The sequence below is a fragment of the Saccharomycopsis crataegensis genome (genome assembly GCF_037102585.1).
Source record: "Saccharomycopsis crataegensis DNA, jcf7180000000084, whole genome shotgun sequence".
NCBI lineage: Eukaryota > Fungi > Ascomycota > Saccharomycetes > Ascoideales > Saccharomycopsidaceae > Saccharomycopsis > Saccharomycopsis crataegensis.
Genome location: NW_027043829.1, coordinates 3140806 through 3161070, shown reverse-complemented (window position 1 = coordinate 3161070; position 20265 = coordinate 3140806). Strand labels below are relative to the sequence as shown.

The following is a 20265-nucleotide window of genomic DNA, read 5'->3' as shown; positions in this document are numbered from 1 at the left end:
CAAAAATATACTATTAAATAATCATAAAAACTTACAAAGTTTCTCCCCGTGGCGTGGTTCACAAGGCGAGTTTTTTCTTCCCAGATGTCTCCTGGTGATGCCCTTTGTGAGGTGACAACCCTCCAATTAACCAACCCTCTTCTGACCAACCAACCAACCAACCAACCAACCACCCCCACTAAAAAAAGAAAAACCGTACTCAGAAGTTAGTTAGTTAGTTAGTTAGGGCGCGCTCTACCGTATATCAAGACATGTATGTCCCCGAGGTTTATTATTAGATTGATGGATTGGATTAGATTGGATTGGATTGGATTGGATTGGGGAGAATAAGGGTAGCAAGCAGTACGTACTGCCACTCCATCATCCTTAAGAAAAAATCGATACATTTGACAGATGTTTCAGCTACGCCACAGGGACATCGCCTAAAGAAAAAAAAAAAAAGAAAAACAAATAATTATTAAATACAATAAAACAGAGAATGAAATTGGAAGATATACCCCCAAAATACATCGACAATCATTAATAATAAGATAATCCAGCCCAATTAATTACCGAGACCATGCTCAGAATGTATAACACAAATAAAATCTCCTGAAAAAAAAAGCCCCCCCTCCCCATCTCTTAATGGATCCGGATCCCATTTCTGACAGGTCTACAAGATAACCATAACCGCCTGCCTCAACGGTGTTTGAGATATTTGACATCACTAGTGTAGTGAAAAATTCTTCAAAGGTGTTTTCCCTGAAAATAATTATGATATCAAGAAAAGAGAAATCAAATATATTGAAATGAAAAAAAAGAAAAAAAAAAAAGGAAGGGTTTAAGGTGATGAATGAGTTGTGAGAGGTGTTATAAATTGATAGCCAAATAGCTAAAATTATACAAAATGAGCCTTCTCTGTTGTTGTTTTTTTGTTTCATTATTATATGATATTGAAAAAAAAAAAAAAAAAGACATATAACTTTTCCTCAGATATCATCTCACTAAAAAGAAAAAGAAAAAGAAACAACATTTAGTTGGTGATTTACCTCATAATATCTTTGCTGCCCGCCTAATTCCCGATAATAACTTACTGCTGCTCACTCTTTCTTCACTTCTTTTTTTTTTTTTTTTTTTTCCTAAAACTCCCTTAGATAAAATGGCCAAATCATTCAGATGCCTAGACTGTGGTGATGTGAAAAAGTCAAAGTCAGATATAAAGAGACATATTCAGACTTTCCACGTTGAGAAGATCAAATGCCCACTCTGCAACAGGTTTTTTAACCGACTCGATAATTTCAAAAGACATCTCCCTAGCCATCAAGTTGATAGAGAAGTTAAAGACCACATCATCAAGAGCATCCGCGTGGACGATATCATTAAACACTATCAGGTGTTGGACCCACGCAATTACCTTTGTCCAGCAGTCACCGAAAGTTACCCCTGTGTATTCCATTACATAGAGTCTCCGATGTATATGGAAAATTTCCCTAACCAACAGAATTACCAAGTACAGCAAAATTCAATGCTGATGAATTTTCCTATGGGTTACTACGAGCCAGGACCTTTGGATGGCATGGATGATCTCACGGAGCTAGCTGGGTTTGAGAATTTTATCTTCCAAAACGGATGGCCAATGAGAGTGGGGGGAGGATATGATCCTTGGAATGATACTCCAGAATGGCCAATGAGGATGTAAGACAACTATGTTCTTTGATAATACCTTTCGATGTGTTTTTGTTTTTTTTTTGTTTTTTTTTTTTGTTTTATTTCAATTCTCCACAGCGGTCATATTGAGTATGATCTATTTTTTACTTAGAAAACTTCTATTATCATTATCATATATGTTTATTTCTACCAATAAAAAGTTATGGACTTTTATCACTGCTACTGTACAAAATCCATAAGGTCACTTGGTTTATGTGGCCAAGGCTCATGTTGGGCAAAAAAAAATACCTTTGTGCATCGCATGATCTTACCGAATTCTCGGTACACAACAAAAGAAAAAAAAAAAAAAATAAATAAATACAACCAACTAACAAAAAAAAAAAAAAAGGAAAATTGCAATTCCCAACAGAGATCATTAAAACAACCAAGTGCGCAATAAGAAATGGTCAATGTTTTTGCCACATTGAAGCGATGGTTTTTGGGGATAATCATCACCTTCGTCTTACTTAACCTTGTGGTAGATAACAGAGCCACCATCGATGAGTGGATCAACTCCCCGAAGGTTGTTGGTTTACAAACCAGGATTTGTCAGACCTCCCCAATAATAAACCTACGACATCAATACCTGGTTTTCCAAAATGACACCCTGACTTTGGGAGTATATGCTGCGGCTCAACACCAGTCTAGGAAAGTTTTGGGATTCGTTGAAGAAGAAGTTCTCGAGCCCTCGAGAAGTTTTAGCAATGACATCGCATGGCCTTATATAAGGGACAAATTCAATAGCACAACGTATCCTTACAATAAACAAGTGGCAGATTCATACCGGCTACATTGTCATGAGGTGGTGATAAAGATAAAAGCTTGGATTTTAAGATGGGGTCTCACTGTGGTGAATCGGACGGTTAATACATGTCAGTATATTTATCAGCGAGCCCAGCCGCATATTAGCAAATTCATCATTCATAAAGTACGACCATACTCAGAAAAAGCGTCGCAAATGCTAGACAAGCATATTTCACGGCTACTGACCCAATTCCTCGATTACTATAATGATTGTATTGTTCCCGGTACAAAAGAATGGCTTGAGTTTTGTGGCAAACAGTCATGGAAGGGATATGTCAGACTACGACTCTTCATTTATGTTGTCGTATACCAAGAATCTAAATTATGGGTCTACCATTTCCATCGAGTCAAAGTTCCTGCTTACTATGGAAATTTTAAATCGTACCTTCGAAGAAATATTGTACCTTACTTGTGGTCGTGGTTCGATGGTACTATGAAGAAGATTAGTTCAATAATGGTGATTGAAATTGGCAATTATCCTAGGATCGCCTCGTGTATCAATACTTTCCAAGGTATTGGTGAGATATATTCTAAACACCTCCATACAAAACTCTACATTTTCTATACCCGTGGTATCAAGCCAATGGGAAATTATGTTGCGAGAATATTGGGGAATGGTGTCTATTGGATCAGTGACCACCATACAGTCCAGCCGTGTATTTTGAAGGTGTCTGAGTTTTATGATACTAATATTCATCCATGGTTACTTCATAAGTGCCATATTTTTGAAAAACTTTTCACGGTGCCTTACTTTGCCACCATCAATGGTATGCAAAGATTTATTAATAGGTATTATGGATTTCTTACTTCTGGACCCTCGAATCAAGAAGTTCAAAGACTTTCAGACTTATTAGTAATGTTTGATCCGGTGGAGGAAGAAACTCAAATATCTACGGAGATATTGGTTTCCATCGATGAAGATTTGGTGTTGGAGAAGTTGAAAGAAACGGTGTTATTGCAAGATAAAATGTATCTTGAAGGGAAAGTGTCATCTTGGCAAACCCTGATCAACAATACCTGTGAAAGCATGTTTGAAGAGTTTTGGAAAGAGTATCGTGAATATGAAAAAAAGTTTATGGCCAAGTCGTTCACCCCGACTTTACAACAGGAGTTGGCAAACATGAAGAATGAGGTTTCCCAATCCATGTTTTCTTTGCAAGAAATGGTGCGAAGTATTGATTCAGTGGACGTCTTTACTACCAACCAAGACTTGGTGGTGAATGAAAATTCATTAAAGACTCCGAAATCCCAACCCAACACCAAATTGAAATATTTCAAGAATAAATACCGGAAAAACACCCAAGACTCGTATGGGTTGAGCCATAAGAATTATTTGAGGCTCGTGGAAGAAATATCTTATATTAATGATTGGATGGTAAACAGTACATCAGCAAACCCTGATGGGAGCATCATTCTTGGCAAAAAAGTGAAACCATCTTTTGGGAATATCAATAGAGCAAGATTTTGGAAAGCCACCGACAATCCTGATCCGGAGCATTTTTTGGTGCAATCTGATTTATTGAAAAGAATCACGGTGAGAAACTTTGATCGCAAGCAAATCATGAGAATTGAAAAGCCGGCGCTTGATGCCCAAATCCAGAAAACTCGAGTGATAATTTCGCAACAAGCGGCGACATTCCAAGATTTAATTCCTACAGGGGTTCAAGTGCTCGTGGATAAGTTTAATTCGTTGAAGTTCCGGACTTTAGACGTGTTTGAGAACTTCAGTGACGTGGTATTGGAAAACTGGCAAGGTCAATTTTTGAAATTCTTGGAATCACAAACTTACAACGAGATAGATTTGGATTTTTTATTTGCCATGGCCAACATGGAAGATCTTGAAGAGGTCAAGGGGATGAATGATACCGGGAAATTTCAATTGACGGAAAAATTGCAACAGTTTAAGAAGCTGCAAAGCAAGTCACGAAGTCTTGAATATTGGAGAAACTTTAAGATTTTCTATAATATTAAGAAAACCTTGATAGAGGCTAGGGAATACTTAAATCGCTTTGAGCCAGATATGACCGAAGTGGAAAAAATTGCCAAGGAATTCCAATTAATGGGGAAGGCAGTGGTTGATGGCGCGACATTGCGTTTGGATGGACTTTGTGAAGAAGCAATGATGGAGTTCGTATTACGGAAAGAAGCTTCGGCAATGGAGAGAGTTAGGAGATTTGAAAATTTCAATTAATGGAAAATCTCATTCTCCATCTCCACACTGCTACGAATTCTCATAACTACTATGATATTGAGGGGGGAGGCTTTTGTGACCAGTATGGCCTGAAAAGTATGTATGTATGTATGCCGTTTTTATAATGACAGGATACTTTCCATATAGAGTGTGTTTCTATAATTATGGAAAAAAAAAAAAAAATGTATCAAAAGGAGACCAGCTGATTGGTCTCACAAATTCCATTCTGTTGTCGTCGGAGTCTCAAGAGATAGTTGGGAAGTTATCCTTTATTCATGGTGGATGTACTTTATATATTTTAGTTACTTTTCTTTTCTTTTCTTTTTTTTTTTTTTTTTTCAAGTTTTCGCTAGTTTTGGGTCTTAATGTACGACGATGTTATTTTTTTTTAATGATTATTTTGTTTGGAAAGGATCCTTATGTAGTATCATATTATATTAATTCATTGGGATCTACATCACTGTATTTTATGGAGAAATTGAAACTGTAAATTGCTTTATATAAAATGGTGAACAAAAAAAAGAGGAGAACTAAAAAAAAAAAAAAAAAAAATCTAGCGTGGATTAGGAAAATCCGAGTATACCACAACAAACATTATCTAATAATAATTTCAAAGGGTACTGATAGCTGAAGTGGCGATTGAAGCCGAGGAATAAGTGGCAGTTAAAGCACCATCAATTGCAGAGCTAGTTGCAGAGCTGGTTGCAGAGCTGGTTGCAGAAGAACTAGTGGATGAAGAACTAGTCCCGTGTTCTTTTTCGTACTTTTCCTTCTCTTCTTCAGCTTCTTTTCTATCAGCAATATATCCCGCAGCAGTGATCCCCAAAATCCCTCCGTTGATGGCGATGTTAAGAGAGTTCAAAGCACTAGGACCTTCTTCGGCCACCGCCACTTCTGCGGCTGCTGGAAGTTTCGCCACGCTCAGAGATTTTGTCTTTGTCTTGATGATACTGCCGTCACTGCTTGAAGAAGATGATGCCTTGATACTACCATCATTACTTGAAGAAGAAGAAGAAGAAGATGATGATGATGATTTTGACTTGCTGTCACTCTCTTTGGAACTAGAGGATGAATATCCTTCTTTGGAAGTAGAGGACGAAGACCCTTTTTTGGAACCACTGTTCTTGTTGTTGGCGTTTTCTGATTTCAATCTTGATTGTTTCAACTCAGATTCTTCTAATGCTTCGATTTCAGAGGCAAGGGAGCTACCAGGTTCGCGCTTTGATAGTAATTTAGAGGACGGGGAGATATTAGGAGATAACACTGGGGCAGCGTGGACTTCTGTAAACAACAGATACGAGGCAAGAGTAATGATGATGGTAGAGAATTTCATTAGAGAAAAGAAAGATGGGATTTGGAGAATAACAATTACTGTAAAAATCCAACAGAAGATTTTTTTTTTTTTTTTTTGGGAAATAGAAACAAATTAATAGAATAATGAGCAGAACTATTTTAGATCGAGACGTATTACTATATATATATATATATATATAAATACTAATCGTGGTTATTATTATTGTTTATGGTGGACCCTGAAATTATGTTGTATGCATTGCGATGCGGTTCCCACGCAAGTGCAGGATGCCTGGATTCTGGTAACTGCGACGATTTGCACCATACAAAAACAACAACAAAAACAAAAAACCGCAATTATACGCCCCCCATTAACTATTGTTCTTCATAACTGTTGGGTACCAATTGTTGTTTAATATATAATATTGATTGCCTCTTATTTGCCTCCTCGTCTTGTTGTAAAAGATGGGGGGGTTATTATCGTTGGCTGTCAAATGCCTGCCTACCTAGACAATACAGGTTAACGCACGACAACTTCCAAGACCCCCAATGATTGGAACACCCATGAGGCTGGAGGGTTGGCGTAAACCGTATTTATTGTAAATGCTAGTGTTCCATAAAAAGGAAGTCTTGGTCCAGCAATCTAAAATATCATATCTTTATTTGGTATCATGCTAACACTATTATTTTTTCACAACGTGGTCAGATGCTACAATCTACAATCTACAATCTTTTAGGAATTACATATATCCCAACACTAATAATAAAGCAGGAGATAACAATATATACTGAATAACAATATCAATAATGATAATAATAATGATAATAAATCAGCATCCATCACCGGTTATCGGCAGCACACCCAGACACTCAGAGATAGCTGATTACGATGGCCGGGTATTACACCCACACACCCACAAGCTCTCTCCTCCTCCAAAAAATCTCGACAAAAACAAGAAGAAAAAATTACTACCCCGTCACACCAGCAGGGCAAAATATCCAACTGATAAAAGCATTATTATCGGTCTAACGATTATCCCATCGATTCCTATATCGGAATAACCAAGAAGGAGAAGATAGACAGAAATAAACAACAGTGGAACAATGTCTTTCTTTGGCTTTAATTCAAACTTGCCAAAGGATGCAGAGACCATTGATTTCCAAGACACTTATGAAGGGTTTGGTGAAGAATTGGAAGGAAACGATCAGTTCAACGATGAGACTTTTGGCGGTGATATGAGTGCCATTGGCAAAGACTTCAATTTCGGATCTCAATCGTCTGCTGCTGCCAGCAAGGTTGATCCCCAAGTTTCTTATGCCCAAGCAGTAAACAATGCCACTAAGAATCATCATCATATGGTACAAAGTGAAGATGACGACGGATTGAAACCTTTGGACTCTTTGTGGGACACCCAACCTCAACAACCATCGAAAAAAGTTTTGTCGTTAGAAGAACTCGAAGCGGGCTTTTCCACAGGAGGTAACAGCGGTGGTGCAGCCGGTCAGTATCAACAGCAACCACAACAACCAATGATGCCTCATCCTCAAGGAATGTATCCGCCAACTCCTTACGGTTACGGTGCTCCTCCTCCTCCAGGATTTAACTTCAACGGGTATGGAGGGTACCCTAACCAATCTGGCGGGTTTGCTCCTCCTCCAATGATGGGGGGTCCACCACCACCTGGTGGGTTTGCTCCTCCAATGCCAAATAACCAAAACTATATGTATAACCAACCATCATCAATGGGGGCCCATCAATCTGCGGCTGCTGCTTCTGCTGCTGCTCCACCACCACCTCCTCCTCCTCAACAAACACAAGGACCTCTTGCTGTGGGCCAATCTTCTGTGCCACCACCACCACCACCACCAGCGCACCAAAAGGGTCAATCTAAAGAACTTGACTTGAACCAGTTCCCACTTCTTGGCTCGAATCCACCAACCCATCCTCAGCATCCTATTCCTCAAAACCACCAAAATTTCAATGATTCGAACCCAGCTTTTTTCAATAACCAGGAAAATCATCAAAGACAACAAGACGGCAATAATCACAATTTCCGTAAATTTGAAAACAAACCGCCAGTTGCCTTGACTCCAGAAGAGGAGGAAAAATTGAATATCAAGGGGAAGAAACTCGAAAAAATCATTAAATATAGTAATATCATGACCCCAAGAGATCGCGATTTCGTCACCAGATTCCAAATCTCTCAAATTGTCACCGATGATCCATATAATGAAGATTTCTATTTCCAAATTTTCAAGGCCATTCGGTCTCAAAATACCCACGATGGTTCTTTGAATTCCATTGCCAAGTATTATTTGGAACATTCTGGTCACAGATTGGGTGGTAAACACAAGAGAGCCGATGTTGCTTTGCAAAGAATGCAACAACAAGTTAGTAAAGCGGTTACCGTTGCCAAAGAAAGACCAAAGAACTCGCAATACCTGAAGGAAGGTTCTTTGGGTAAAATCAGTTTTGGTAGTGGTAAGACTCCTAGAAAACAATTAGAAATCCTCAAGAAAGAAATCAAAGATAGTGCGGAAAGTGCCGATGGTAATGCCATGGTCAACAGCATGTTGGTTAATTTTGACGATAAAAATATTGCCAATGTGCATTTGAGTAAGAAAATTATTTTGAATTGTTTGGAGAAAACTTATGAAAATGTGTTGAAATTGGAATCTCAAGAAAAGAACCATGAACAAATCGACGCTACCGAATTATGGAACTCCCTTTACATTTCCACCGAGGTGGTTAACGAAGATGGTGAAAGAATATCCGGTAAAATCGATGAATTGAAAGAAAATATCTTTGTTTCTTATTTGAATTATGAAAAGGGGATCAAATTATTCCCAAGACTTTTGAGATATTTCTCCAGCGATCAAAAACTGAAAATGATTGAAAATTTCTTCAAGAAAATCTCTCTTTTGAAATTGCTTGATGAATCATCGTATGAGTATTATTATGCCCAGACCGAGGCTGACAGATCAAAGATTGATAAGAAAGTGGAGTTGTTTTCTAATTTGATTTTGAAGTTTATCATTGCCTTCATTTCCAACGATTTGAAATTCAACGAAATTGTCAAGTTGATCATCACTTTGATCAATTATAATGGTTTGGTCAAATTATTACCAAACAAGATTGGTTTGACCTTGATCACCATTTTGGTGTCCAAGATTGAATTGATTAGACAAGACATCAACATTATGAGCAGTGATTTGATCATTTGGACCAACGTCTACGATAAATTGTTCAATAATTTGATCAGTAAATTGATCAACGTGTTCCCAAAACAGTTATACATCAACGACGAGATCTCTTGGATTAAAGAATATGGTCAAGATAAGAGTACGGTGGTCAAGAAGACTGCATTTGATGACTCATACATATGGCATTTCTTGGCTTCATTGGCCCTTGCTGGTAAATTACAACATCAAAGAATTATTGTTGACGAAGTTAGAGAAAAAGTGTTTGAATGTGTTGAATTCGCCAAGAAGTTGGGTCAAGATGCTAGTTTCAAAGAAGAATCTATTAAGAAGTTGGGTAATTTGAACTTATTCTTGAATGTCATGGGCTTGAACGCCTCGGAATCTGGTGATATTACCGAATTGAAATGAAGGAATTAAAAGAGGTACGATTGAAAAAGTTTGAAGTTATTGGAAGGGATGGTGAATATATTAATTAAATTTTTTTTTTTTTTTTTTTTTTTTCTCTCAAAGTCTCTCATTTGGACATTAATGATGATTATCATTTTTTTTTTGTCATATATATATATATATGTATGTTTATATAAAGTTACATAAATGAGCCATCTTTTCCTCTTTTCTCTTTGTTGGGTGTAGGTAATAGTTGAGATTAAAAATGACAAATGAGTTTATGGGATTTATTATTATTATGAGCGTCTTTTAGTCTTTTAGTAGTATTGTGGTAAGAGTCATTCTTAGAAGAATGCATAATAAGCAGAGGTTACAACCAAAAGGCTAGCACATGGTGAAAAAAAAACTTAGTCATTTATGATCTTTAAAAAAAACAATCCCAATCATACATGTCGGTAACCACAGTGGACTGACTGACACTGACCTCCTGATTATTTATCTCTTGGGATCTATCTGCATGAATTCTCTATGAAAAGGACAATCTAGTTCCGTTGCACCATTTGGAATAACATATCCCATTAATAATTGAATACTCTAATTGACCAGCAAAACCCTCCAAAACAAAAAAAAGAAACGTAAATCTATTATTATTAATAATAATAATAATATCATTAGTTTTCTTTTGACACAATTTTGTAAACCCTTGGGTGGCGGTCTTTGCGCACACGGATCCAGACTAATGAAAGCTATCTCCGAATAGCAATTGAACGCTTTGAGAAAAAAAGAAAAGCAGGGGGAAAACAATCCAAGGGGTCTTCTTTAATAATGTGATTTTGTGTTTTTTTATAAAAAGCAAACATTGTGGAGAAGGCGGCGGCGTTCTGAATGTGTTATTTTATTTTATTTTGTCGTTAATGATTATATCCATCTATCACGATCAATAATATATATATATATATATATAAAAGGGGGGAAATTATATGCATCTTCATCAATCTGGAGTTATTTGCTGTTGTTTTTTTTCTTCTTTTAATTAATGTGTGCTCACAAAGGTGACATTATTATTTAATTGGAGCTATTTGCAGTTTTTGAGGTTATATGTATGAACTCTTCATTTATCAAATCAGGAATTATCATATCAAGTTGTTTGGCATTTTTTTTTTTTTTTATTTGACTACCTACCAAGCGGGAATCATTTGATCAACTGTGAATATCATTGGAGTCATATCTGGTCTTCCTTTATATCTCAATTGTTATCATTCCTGTTAATTCGTTCCTTAATCAAAAAAAATATGGATCAGAAAACCGGCGATAAAAAACGTATCGGGGTGATCCAAGCCCTGCGACTGGCGTCTGTCACCGTGATTCTGGCTCCAGGCGACATGGTATTTGCTGCTGGAACCGCGATGGTATCAGCAGGGACCGCAGTTTATAAAAAAGTTCTTGGAAAGAAACCATCTTTGGATGATAAACGGAAGACCCTTTCAGGAGAGCCACAACAAATACCTACCTCAACATCAACATCAGCATCAACATCATCATCATTGCAGAAACTGCATCAATCCCCACGGAATAAAATCATCCAAGAATCATTCTCACGACATCATTCACGATCGAGGTCTAGTCTGACCATGGGAAAACATCGTCGAGGTGGGATAAAGAAATCCCAAAGGAATGGTGGTATTTTCACCATTACGTCTTCGTCTGCTTCTGGATTGACCTCATCGGGATTGAAAAATGGTGGTTCGATTTCTGTCAATGATAAAAACGGGACGTTGGAAAAAAAAAACCCTCCAGTCATTGGGATACATTCGTGTAAAGAGTTGTTCTCCATGGTGTTTCTATTTGCTGATGTGATGTTATTCATTGTTGTGGTGATGTTATTCTTGTTTGGTTTCTTTAGGTGAAAAGCAAAGACCGCGTTTTTCTTTTGAAGCCCGAAGAAACAAAAGTGGGAGGATGGATCTCTTGTATGTACGATGGTTTCTTTTAGTGATGACATATGGGTGGAGTTTTTTTTTTTTTTTTATTTTTTTTTCTCAATGATTATTGAATATTGTATAGTTTTCTTTTGAATAATGATTATTTGAATATGGTATGGGTGTCTTTATATATTTTCTGCTACATGTATTATTATTATATCTTTTCATTTTTCTTTTTTCAATATTGATTGGTTGTTGATTTTGTGAATAGTGCATACCTCTCAGTACTATAATGACGACAAACAAAAACAAACTATGATTGATATTTATAAACCCCCCACTGGAAATAATAGAGGTGGGTCAACAAAATTACCCATGCCCAATTGTGTCAGTTCCTAGGGGGAATTGATCAACAACATTACAGGATTCATCAGTATTCCGGGGGGAGGGGGATATCTATCTGATTTCTTTGCAAAAATCAATTTGATTGTTTGCAATGGTTTATGATATTCTCATGTACTGGCTGGCCCCCGAATAACTAAAAATGTCAAATGCCTCGATCCCCCTCCTCCCTCACTGTCCTTTCTGTACATCATCATTGACTTGAGGAAAAAATATCACTTAATTAGTGAGAGAGGGAGAATGCAAGGGAATTAATTGTTAGAGTATGGGACAACAGTATACATATTTGTCATTTTTCACTACCGATTTTAATTAATAGTGCAGCCTTATATTTATGGTAAATGTACAGCCGGCCATATATATATATACATTGAAAATTGCAACATTAGCACAGCCGGTAGGTGATTATTGAAATCCAACCACGATAAATTATTGATCTTAAAAAGAGATGGGAGGGAGTTTTTTTTTTTTTTTTTTTACAAAGGATTGTCATCACTGGGATGGTTTTCTTTGAGAATAATAATAATAATAATAGTAATATCTTTATTGAGAAATGACGCATATTAGCCTTGGATTTTCGCTGTAGGGAAAAAAAAAAAACTTTTAGTGGAATTTGCCAAGTACGTTACGTGTGCGATATCGGTTGTCTAATGCCAAGAATATCAAACAACCGTTAACCACAGGCGTAATTAAATTATTATGGCACAGCACCACAACCTTTTTTATAAATTTTTTAAATTTTTTTTGAGGATCCTAAATAATGAAAACGACAATAATAATAATTATATTATCCAATAATGTTCACAATAACCGATTGAAACACATTTCCTGAAGCTGTTGGGGAAAAAAAAAAAAAAAAAAAAAAAAAACGCGCGTCCTCGTAAACTTTAAATTGAGCTTTATGATATCAAAACCATCAGTGGTGGAGCGAGCGAGAGGGGAATGGGGTCCACCGTTTTCATTCTTTCAACAATATCTAATCACAAATCGATATAATCTATAATCCATACTCCCCAAGTAATATTGCTACTGCTTTTTGTACTCCTTTTCTTTTTTTTTTTCCACTGTCATGGGGCTTTTTTTTTTTTCCTCTATTATGGCTTATTCATGGCTGCATGAATGGGTGCAAATTATATAGGGTGTAAATTACTGGGAATACGATCGTCTTAAAATTAGTCTATTATATATGTGTGTAATATACTCCAAACCATTCATTTAGTCACTACACAAATAGTGAAGAAAAATAATCCCTTTGTTTCCTAAAATAAACAATATACAGCCTCCTCTAAAAGTTGGAGAGGAAAAAAAAATGGCCGAAGAGAAACTTGCAATCAAGCAAGAACTCACCCAAGAGACCTCCCAATTTAGCAACGAGTACAAGCAATTACTATATGCAAAATTAGGACACGCCGATGTATTAAGTGAAGACAGCACCATTGCGGATATCGAGTACCTTTACCAGAAAACCCAGGAGTTACAATTATCCGATGGATTAAAGATCTTACAACAATGTCTCCGCGATCACGAAGACGATCCTAATTTCCCGTTCCAAGATTACGAATTCATCGGGAGAATTTCCCACGGATACACTGAACAATTAAACATGAGCTATATGGATTGGGATTTTCACGTCAGAATGTACGCGGTATTGAACCATTATCATTCACCGTACCCTGAAGTCCGGGCAATTTCCTCACCAATTGACGACCCAGAAATCCCTTGTGAAACCATCAGAGCTTACTTCATGGGGTTCATTTGGTGTATTGTTGGTACCGGGGTCAATGAGATTTTCTCCCGTAGACAACCGTCGCTTTACATTTCTGCGTCGGTTTGTCAAATGTTGATGTACCCATGTGGGTTATTGCTTCAACATACATTACCAGATTGGGGATTCACGATATTTGGCACCAGGCACTCGTTGAACCCTGGTCCCTGGACTTATAAAGAACAAATGTTCGCCACGGTGATGTTTGATATCGCCATTGGGGGCATGTATGTCGGTTACAACTTTTACGTCGAGAAATTGGACGTGTATTACGGTAATACCTGGATCACCATCGGGTACCAGATCTTATTATCTCTCGCCACCCAATTGTTCGGGTTTGGATTCGCAGGGATCCTTAGAAAAATCGTTATTTATCCCGTTAGAGCGGTCTGGCCAACGATTTTACCGACCCTCGCCCTTAATCGTGCGTTATTGAAACGAGAAAAACGCGAAAGCATCAACGGTTGGCAAATCACCCGGTACCATTTCTTCTTTATCGTGTTCAGTTGCTCATTTTTATGGATGTGGGTCCCAGATTACTTGTTCCAAGCATTATCGTATTTCAACTGGATGACCTGGATCAAACCTGATAATTTCAACTTGGCAATGATCACTGGGTCGATCAGTGGTCTTGGGTTGAACCCCATCACCAGTTTCGATTGGAATATCGTTGGTTACTGGATGCCATTGGCGTTCCCGTTCTATACTTATTTAAACATGATGATCGGGATGTTCATTGGGTTCTTTGTGATCGTTGGGCTTTATTACAGTAATTACCGTTGGACCGCGTACCTTCCAATCAATGATAATAACATTTATACCAATACTGGGGAGCTTTACACCGTACAAAGTGTCCTCACCAATGGGAAATTCGACGATACTAAGTATCAAGAATATGGTCCACCATATTTATCTGCCGGTTATTTATTGACCACCGGAGCCAATTGTGCACTTTATACCTTCATGATTCCGTATGTGTTCTTCACCGAACGTAAAGGGATTTGGAGTTCGTTCAAATCGTTGAGACAATCATTCTTCAGTTTCAGATCCTCTCCCGATTACTCTAGTTTCCAAGACCCACATTCGCGAATCATGGCTCGGTACAAAGAGACGCCTGATTGGTGTTTTGTCATCATCATGTTGGTGGCGCTAGTGTTTGCTATTGTTTGTGTCAAAGTGTATCCTGCTAACACCCCGGTATGGGGCATTTTCTTGATGCTCGCGCTTAATGCGGTGGTGGTGATCCCATTCTGTCTTATTTATGCGATTACCGGTTACTACTTCACACTAGAAGTCTTGGTGGAATTGATCATCGGGTACGCTATTCCAGGAAACGGTGACGCTTTGATGTTCTTGAAAGCTTTGGGGTTCAACATCACCGGACAAGCCCAACAATACATGTACGATCAAAAGATGGCGCATTATTCCAGGGTGCCACCAAGAGCGGTTTTCCGTGGACAATTATTAGGAACGATTTTCCAAGTGATCATTTCATTGGTGGTGATCAATTGGGAAATCAACCACCTCGATGGGATCTGTACTGAAGATCAAGCCAACAATTTTACTTGTCCTAGTGAGACTTCTTATTATTCATCGTCGGTGTTCTGGGGAGTCATTGGTCCAAAAAGGGTGTTCGATAAGCTTTATCCTATTTTGCCTTACTGTTTCCTTATCGGGTTCTTGCTTTCGTTATTGTGTATTGCGTTCAAAGTTTTCTATAAGAAACCTACCCCATGGTTCCAACCAGCGGTGATCATCGGGGGGCTTTTCAATTACGCCCCTTATAATTTGAGTTACTTCCTTCCAGGACTTTACGTCAACTACGCTTTCAATTATTACGTGAAGAAACGGTACCAAGCGTGGTGGGAGAAGTATAACTACATTTTATCCTCGGCGCTCGATGCCGGGGTGGCGTTTTCAGGGATCATCATCTTCTTTGCGGTGCAATACCATGAGAAGGATATTACTTGGTGGGGGAATACTGTGAGTTATGCTGGTGTCGATGGGGGTATTGGACAAACCAGTTTGAAAGATCCAAGTACTGCTCCAGATGGGTATTTCGGATTGAGATATGATGAGTTTTGATTAGAAAAAAAAAAAAATGGAGTTGTTGTTTGATTGTTAATTTTTTTCTTTTCTTTTATTTCATCAGTTTCAATCCTTGTTTATGAAAAAGCAGTTGTTTTGTTTTGTTTTGTTTTTTTAATAGTTTTATTAGATATTTTTGTGTTTCTCATTGACAGACTACTAATCTTGTCAGGATTTTTCAACATGAATTTTTCCGATATATAGATCAATTTTTTTTTTCTTTTCTTATTATTCTTTTGATAGATTAGTATTATCGTTCTATTACAGCCAGAGTATTTTTAATTTTGCTTTCTCTTTGCTTTTGTTACATGTTTGATTATCGTAATTTTCCTTTTTGTTGGAACCATTCGCATCGTTGAAGTTATAAGCATTGAAGTTATGAGCAAAGAAGTTATAAGCAAAGATAAACAAAGAAGTTATAAGCAAAGTTATTAGCAAAGAGGTTATAAGCATTGAAGTTATAAGAAAAGAATTTATGAACCCACATTTTATAAGCATCAAGTTACAAGTATCGATATTGTAGGTATTTATTAAACATCAAGCTATAATAGGTATTGATCTTATAAGAATTAACTTTAAGCTAAAATACATTATATAAAATACAGAATTTACACCCACTGAAGTCATAATCACTGATTTTATAAACATTGCGAAATCTAAATACATCAACATATATATCACAGATATAGAATATTGGTTGTATAATAAAAATAATAGACAGTTATATAATAGCAAAGACATAAAAAAAAACAAAAACAATGACAACAACAAAGAATTAATAAACTAGCAATACACCCACCGTGTGGGAAATATATGTATATCATCCTCCAGGAGAACACAAAAAATGAAAACAAAAAAAATGAGTCAATGATGATGTTTATCATTGATAAATAAATCCGTTTATATGCCAATAAACCACCCAATCAATAATAAAAGCAAAAAAAAAAAAAAAAGAAAAGCAAAAAAGAAGCTTGAAAGGACAAAATAACAATAACAGCAAAAAAAAACAAAAAAAACTGGGGTCATCATCGGTAAACTATGTATATGGAGAAAAGCAGCATCCCTAATTGAAGAGAAAAATAATATATATGATGAGCAACTTTATATGTGGGATCATTGTGTTAACCATAAGCTCGAAAATAGTTAACACAGGAGATGAAGAAAAAAAAAAAAGAAGAAGGATAATGCAAGATATAGGTTCCCAAAGATTAAGCAAATTATAAATATGGCAAAGAGCATAGATCTGGACACAGATGGTTATTGGAAATAGATGGTAATTTTTAATCATTATCAATGCCATGCAAATATTAAAAAAAAAAAAAATGGAAGCTATCAAAACACCTTAATTAAAAAAAAAACACCTGTAAAACAAAAAGGATGGAGGTATTTTTGGTGAATTGGAATTATTCATCATCATAAAAGTAGCAGAATACGTACAACATCTGGTTCTGTCACATTACACCTTTGTTGGAATTTGTGCAGATTCATCATCATAAACACACTATTTCGATTCATAAAAACAATAGTTGGCAACCAAATCACGATAAGTTTTAGAATTAATTGAAGCAAAATTTTCGGTTTGTGGATAATATTTATGAAGATCCAAATCTAAAGAACAGGCTCTTCTATGACTCTTCCCTTCGAAACCCAGGCCTTGGCCTAAATAATCTTGATCATTCAACGATGACGATGGTTGCAGAATAATGCTTTGATGGTTGAACCAATTATCAATATTATCTTCTGGGAAGTACCTGCTATGGATTCTCGGATCATCTTGATGAGGGATATTGGCACGGTTTTTAGGTTTTGATTTTGTGGAATTGGATAATAATTCATTCAACATCGAAATATTGGATCGAGAAATTTGGTTGATGGAGTGATTGAAATTTTTATGAGCTGTAGAAGGTGATAATGATGATGAGGACCCGTGTCTAGAGAATCTGATTTGGTAATTCATATTGCCGTTATTATCCCAATATTGATGATCTTTGGACTGGTAAAACCCGCAAAACTTGACATTCAATTTCTTGGTCGATGAATTACCCACCAATTTGTCCAAGTCAATGGTGAATTGGAAACGATCGATTTGGTTATCGTGTAAACTTTCAATGTAGTGGGCGTACAAAGTTTGGAAACTTGACCAGTTATTAATTGTCAATTTAATCCCAACGATTTTTTCAAATGCAAGATTCTTCACCAAGATATTACCCACCAATAAGTTTGTTGGGGCCAAGCATAAATTCTCTACCTGCACATTAGAATTGAAATTGGCAATTCTCGAAGGGGGTGATGAGCTGTTGATCAAATCTTTGATGTTGGAGCTGACCAATTTCCAATATCTTTCGGACACTGATGGTACATGATACATTTCATCGTCGCTACTCTCGTTATGATCCAACAAGAAGTTCACCTTGTCATTATCTGTAAAGTGTTTAGTGGTATGATGCTTGCCGTGGGATATGAAGAAATCTTCGGATTTGAACGAGTCATTATCAAAGAACTCTTCGCTTTCTTCATCGTAATCTTCATCATCACTGGATGGCACTCCACTGACACTGAGGGGGGTATCGTTTTTTTTGAAGAATACGATATTCTCAAGACCATCGTTGGCAGGGAATTTGACGCTTTTTTTCGAAGATGAGAACAAGGGGACGGAATTTGATCTGGTCAAGAGATTTTTCCGGAGAGTGGAGGATGATGGTAAATTACTGCTTGATAATTTTAGCGATGGTTTTAATTTTTTGGTAGGAGAGATTGGTAAACTGTTGGTAGTTGATGATGGGGGAAGCGGATCGTGGTTAGAGGTTTCAATTTTCAAATCGGATGGGGCTGGTTGTTGCGATGGTGGGTCACTGAGGATGAATGTTGATAATGAGTCGGAAGAGTTGTTGGATAAATCACTATGGTTATGGCCATTATTGATCAAACGTGAGAGTAATTTGTTGTTGTTCTTGTTGGATAAGGATTGTTTGTCGTTGGCAAGGATTTTAGGAAAAGAAGATGAAGAAGATATGAGGTCGTCGTCGTGGGAATCTAATGAGGAACAAGAGGAGTACGAAGACAAGCAAGACTCATTGGAAGGGCTGGAGTCTCCGGGGGAAGAGCTAGTGGAAGACGAGCAAGAGTTGCCAATGATGGTACAACAGTCATCAGAGAAGTATGATTGAGGAATATTATCTTCGAGGGATGATGGGGAGGAGGAGGAGGAGGAAGGGTTTGTGATGGGGAAGGTATTTGGGTTGCTTGTTTGACATGAAGGGGTGTTATCTTTCAGAGATATTGGAGGGAGATAATACGGGTGGTTAGCGGAGGTAGTCATGGCAGATGGGCATATCAGATGGGTGTAATATATTGTGTGATGTGTAATGTAATATATATAATATACGAATAAATTAATATATCGATATTTATATATACTGTTTGTTCTGGAAGATACGGTTGAAAAAAAAAAGGTGACGATAAGGGATGGATGGTGAGGACAAAGAGGTGCGCTTTTATAAAACAAGCACAAAAAAAAAAAACTCGATTTAAGGTTTGCTGTGCCCGGTGGGTTGGTGGGAGGCAGAGTGCTGCAGCGGCATGCGGCAGTGCGTTTTTCTTCTTTTTTTTTCTGTTGCTGTTTTCCATTTCATTTTGTTTGGTGTTGTATTATATCATATTATGTTGTATTATATTGTATTATTTTATAATATTATAATTATTAATTTTGTTATCTACACCCAATGACCAACAATCAACATCAGCCATCCCCAAATAACATACATCACAGAATAAACTATAATAAATACACCCTGCTCCCCACACAGCAATTACCGTCCAAGCATAAGTAACAGCCCAACAAACACACACAAAAACCCACCCGCAGATATCAGTGGAGCAACCACACCCACACACACACACACACACAATATAGTATAATATCACTCAACCCCTGTGTGCTATGCTAGTGTTGGTTGGAGCATCCTATACTTTTGAGGTTTATTTGCTGGTGGTGGTATGTATCCTTGCAAAAAATGGCACAGTGTACCAAATAATAATTTTCATAATGCCGCTAAAAACCCCGCATTCGCTTAAAAATATGATAATTTCCAGTGAATAAGCTGTCAAACGTAAACTGGCAGTAGTGCGTGGGTGACAATCCTGGCTGGCATAGAGCAATGCCTCTCCATGTTGTTCGAAGGAGGAAGGAGGAGACACTTCGCGTATCGACCCCAGGTATTGTTATGCTCTATTGTACTACCATGTTATTATTATCATCACTGTTATCATTATTGTTTGAAAGATTGCGGTGGAAAGATAGATAGATAGATAGATGCATATATACATGCACCCGTCCCGTGGGATCATACATGCCAAAAAGAAAAGAAAATTTTTTATTGTGCGGAGTTTTTCACCTTTTATCACCCGATTATAAATGGTTATCTCATGATAATAATCTATGCGATGATTATTATTATTGTAATGGTCATTGGTATCAAAGGGTAGGTATTCTGGTAAATCCTCGTCTTTCCTTACATTTCCTC

General features: G+C 37.1%; 7 protein-coding genes across 7 annotated transcripts; 5 read left to right on the top strand and 2 right to left on the bottom strand. All coding sequences in view use genetic code 12, as the record gives it.

Annotated features, from left to right (window-relative positions):
- Positions 1–1138: 1138 nt before the first annotated feature.
- Positions 1139–1678, top strand: DASC09_043210 (uncharacterized protein; the record flags this gene model as incomplete). The annotated part of the gene is made up of 1 exon (XM_064997920.1): positions 1139–1678. One exon carries the CDS (start codon positions 1139–1141, stop codon positions 1676–1678), a length of 540 nt encoding a protein of 179 aa, XP_064853992.1.
- Positions 1679–2089: 411 nt separating this feature from the next.
- On the top strand, positions 2090–4681 carry DASC09_043200 (uncharacterized protein; the record flags this gene model as incomplete). Its single annotated transcript, XM_064997919.1, has 1 exon — positions 2090–4681. One exon carries the CDS (start codon positions 2090–2092, stop codon positions 4679–4681), a length of 2592 nt encoding a protein of 863 aa, XP_064853991.1.
- Positions 4682–5291: 610 nt separating this feature from the next.
- Positions 5292–6014, bottom strand: DASC09_043190 (uncharacterized protein; the record flags this gene model as incomplete). Its single annotated transcript, XM_064997918.1, has 1 exon — positions 5292–6014. The coding sequence occupies one exon, from the start codon at positions 6012–6014 to the stop codon at positions 5292–5294; it is 723 nt and encodes a 240-aa protein (XP_064853990.1).
- A 1064-nt stretch (positions 6015–7078) lies between these two features.
- On the top strand, positions 7079–9586 carry DASC09_043180 (Pat1 protein; the record flags this gene model as incomplete). Its single annotated transcript, XM_064997917.1, has 1 exon — positions 7079–9586. One exon carries the CDS (start codon positions 7079–7081, stop codon positions 9584–9586), a length of 2508 nt encoding a protein of 835 aa, XP_064853989.1.
- Positions 9587–10857: 1271 nt separating this feature from the next.
- DASC09_043170 (uncharacterized protein) lies at positions 10858–11472 on the top strand (the record flags this gene model as incomplete). Its single annotated transcript, XM_064997916.1, has 1 exon — positions 10858–11472. The coding sequence occupies one exon, from the start codon at positions 10858–10860 to the stop codon at positions 11470–11472; it is 615 nt and encodes a 204-aa protein (XP_064853988.1).
- Positions 11473–13198: 1726 nt separating this feature from the next.
- Positions 13199–15739, top strand: DASC09_043160 (uncharacterized protein; the record flags this gene model as incomplete). The annotated part of the gene is made up of 1 exon (XM_064997915.1): positions 13199–15739. One exon carries the CDS (start codon positions 13199–13201, stop codon positions 15737–15739), a length of 2541 nt encoding a protein of 846 aa, XP_064853987.1.
- A 1504-nt stretch (positions 15740–17243) lies between these two features.
- Positions 17244–19061, bottom strand: DASC09_043150 (protein phosphatase regulator; the record flags this gene model as incomplete). The annotated part of the gene is made up of 1 exon (XM_064997914.1): positions 17244–19061. One exon carries the CDS (start codon positions 19059–19061, stop codon positions 17244–17246), a length of 1818 nt encoding a protein of 605 aa, XP_064853986.1.
- Positions 19062–20265: the final 1204 nt, after the last annotated feature.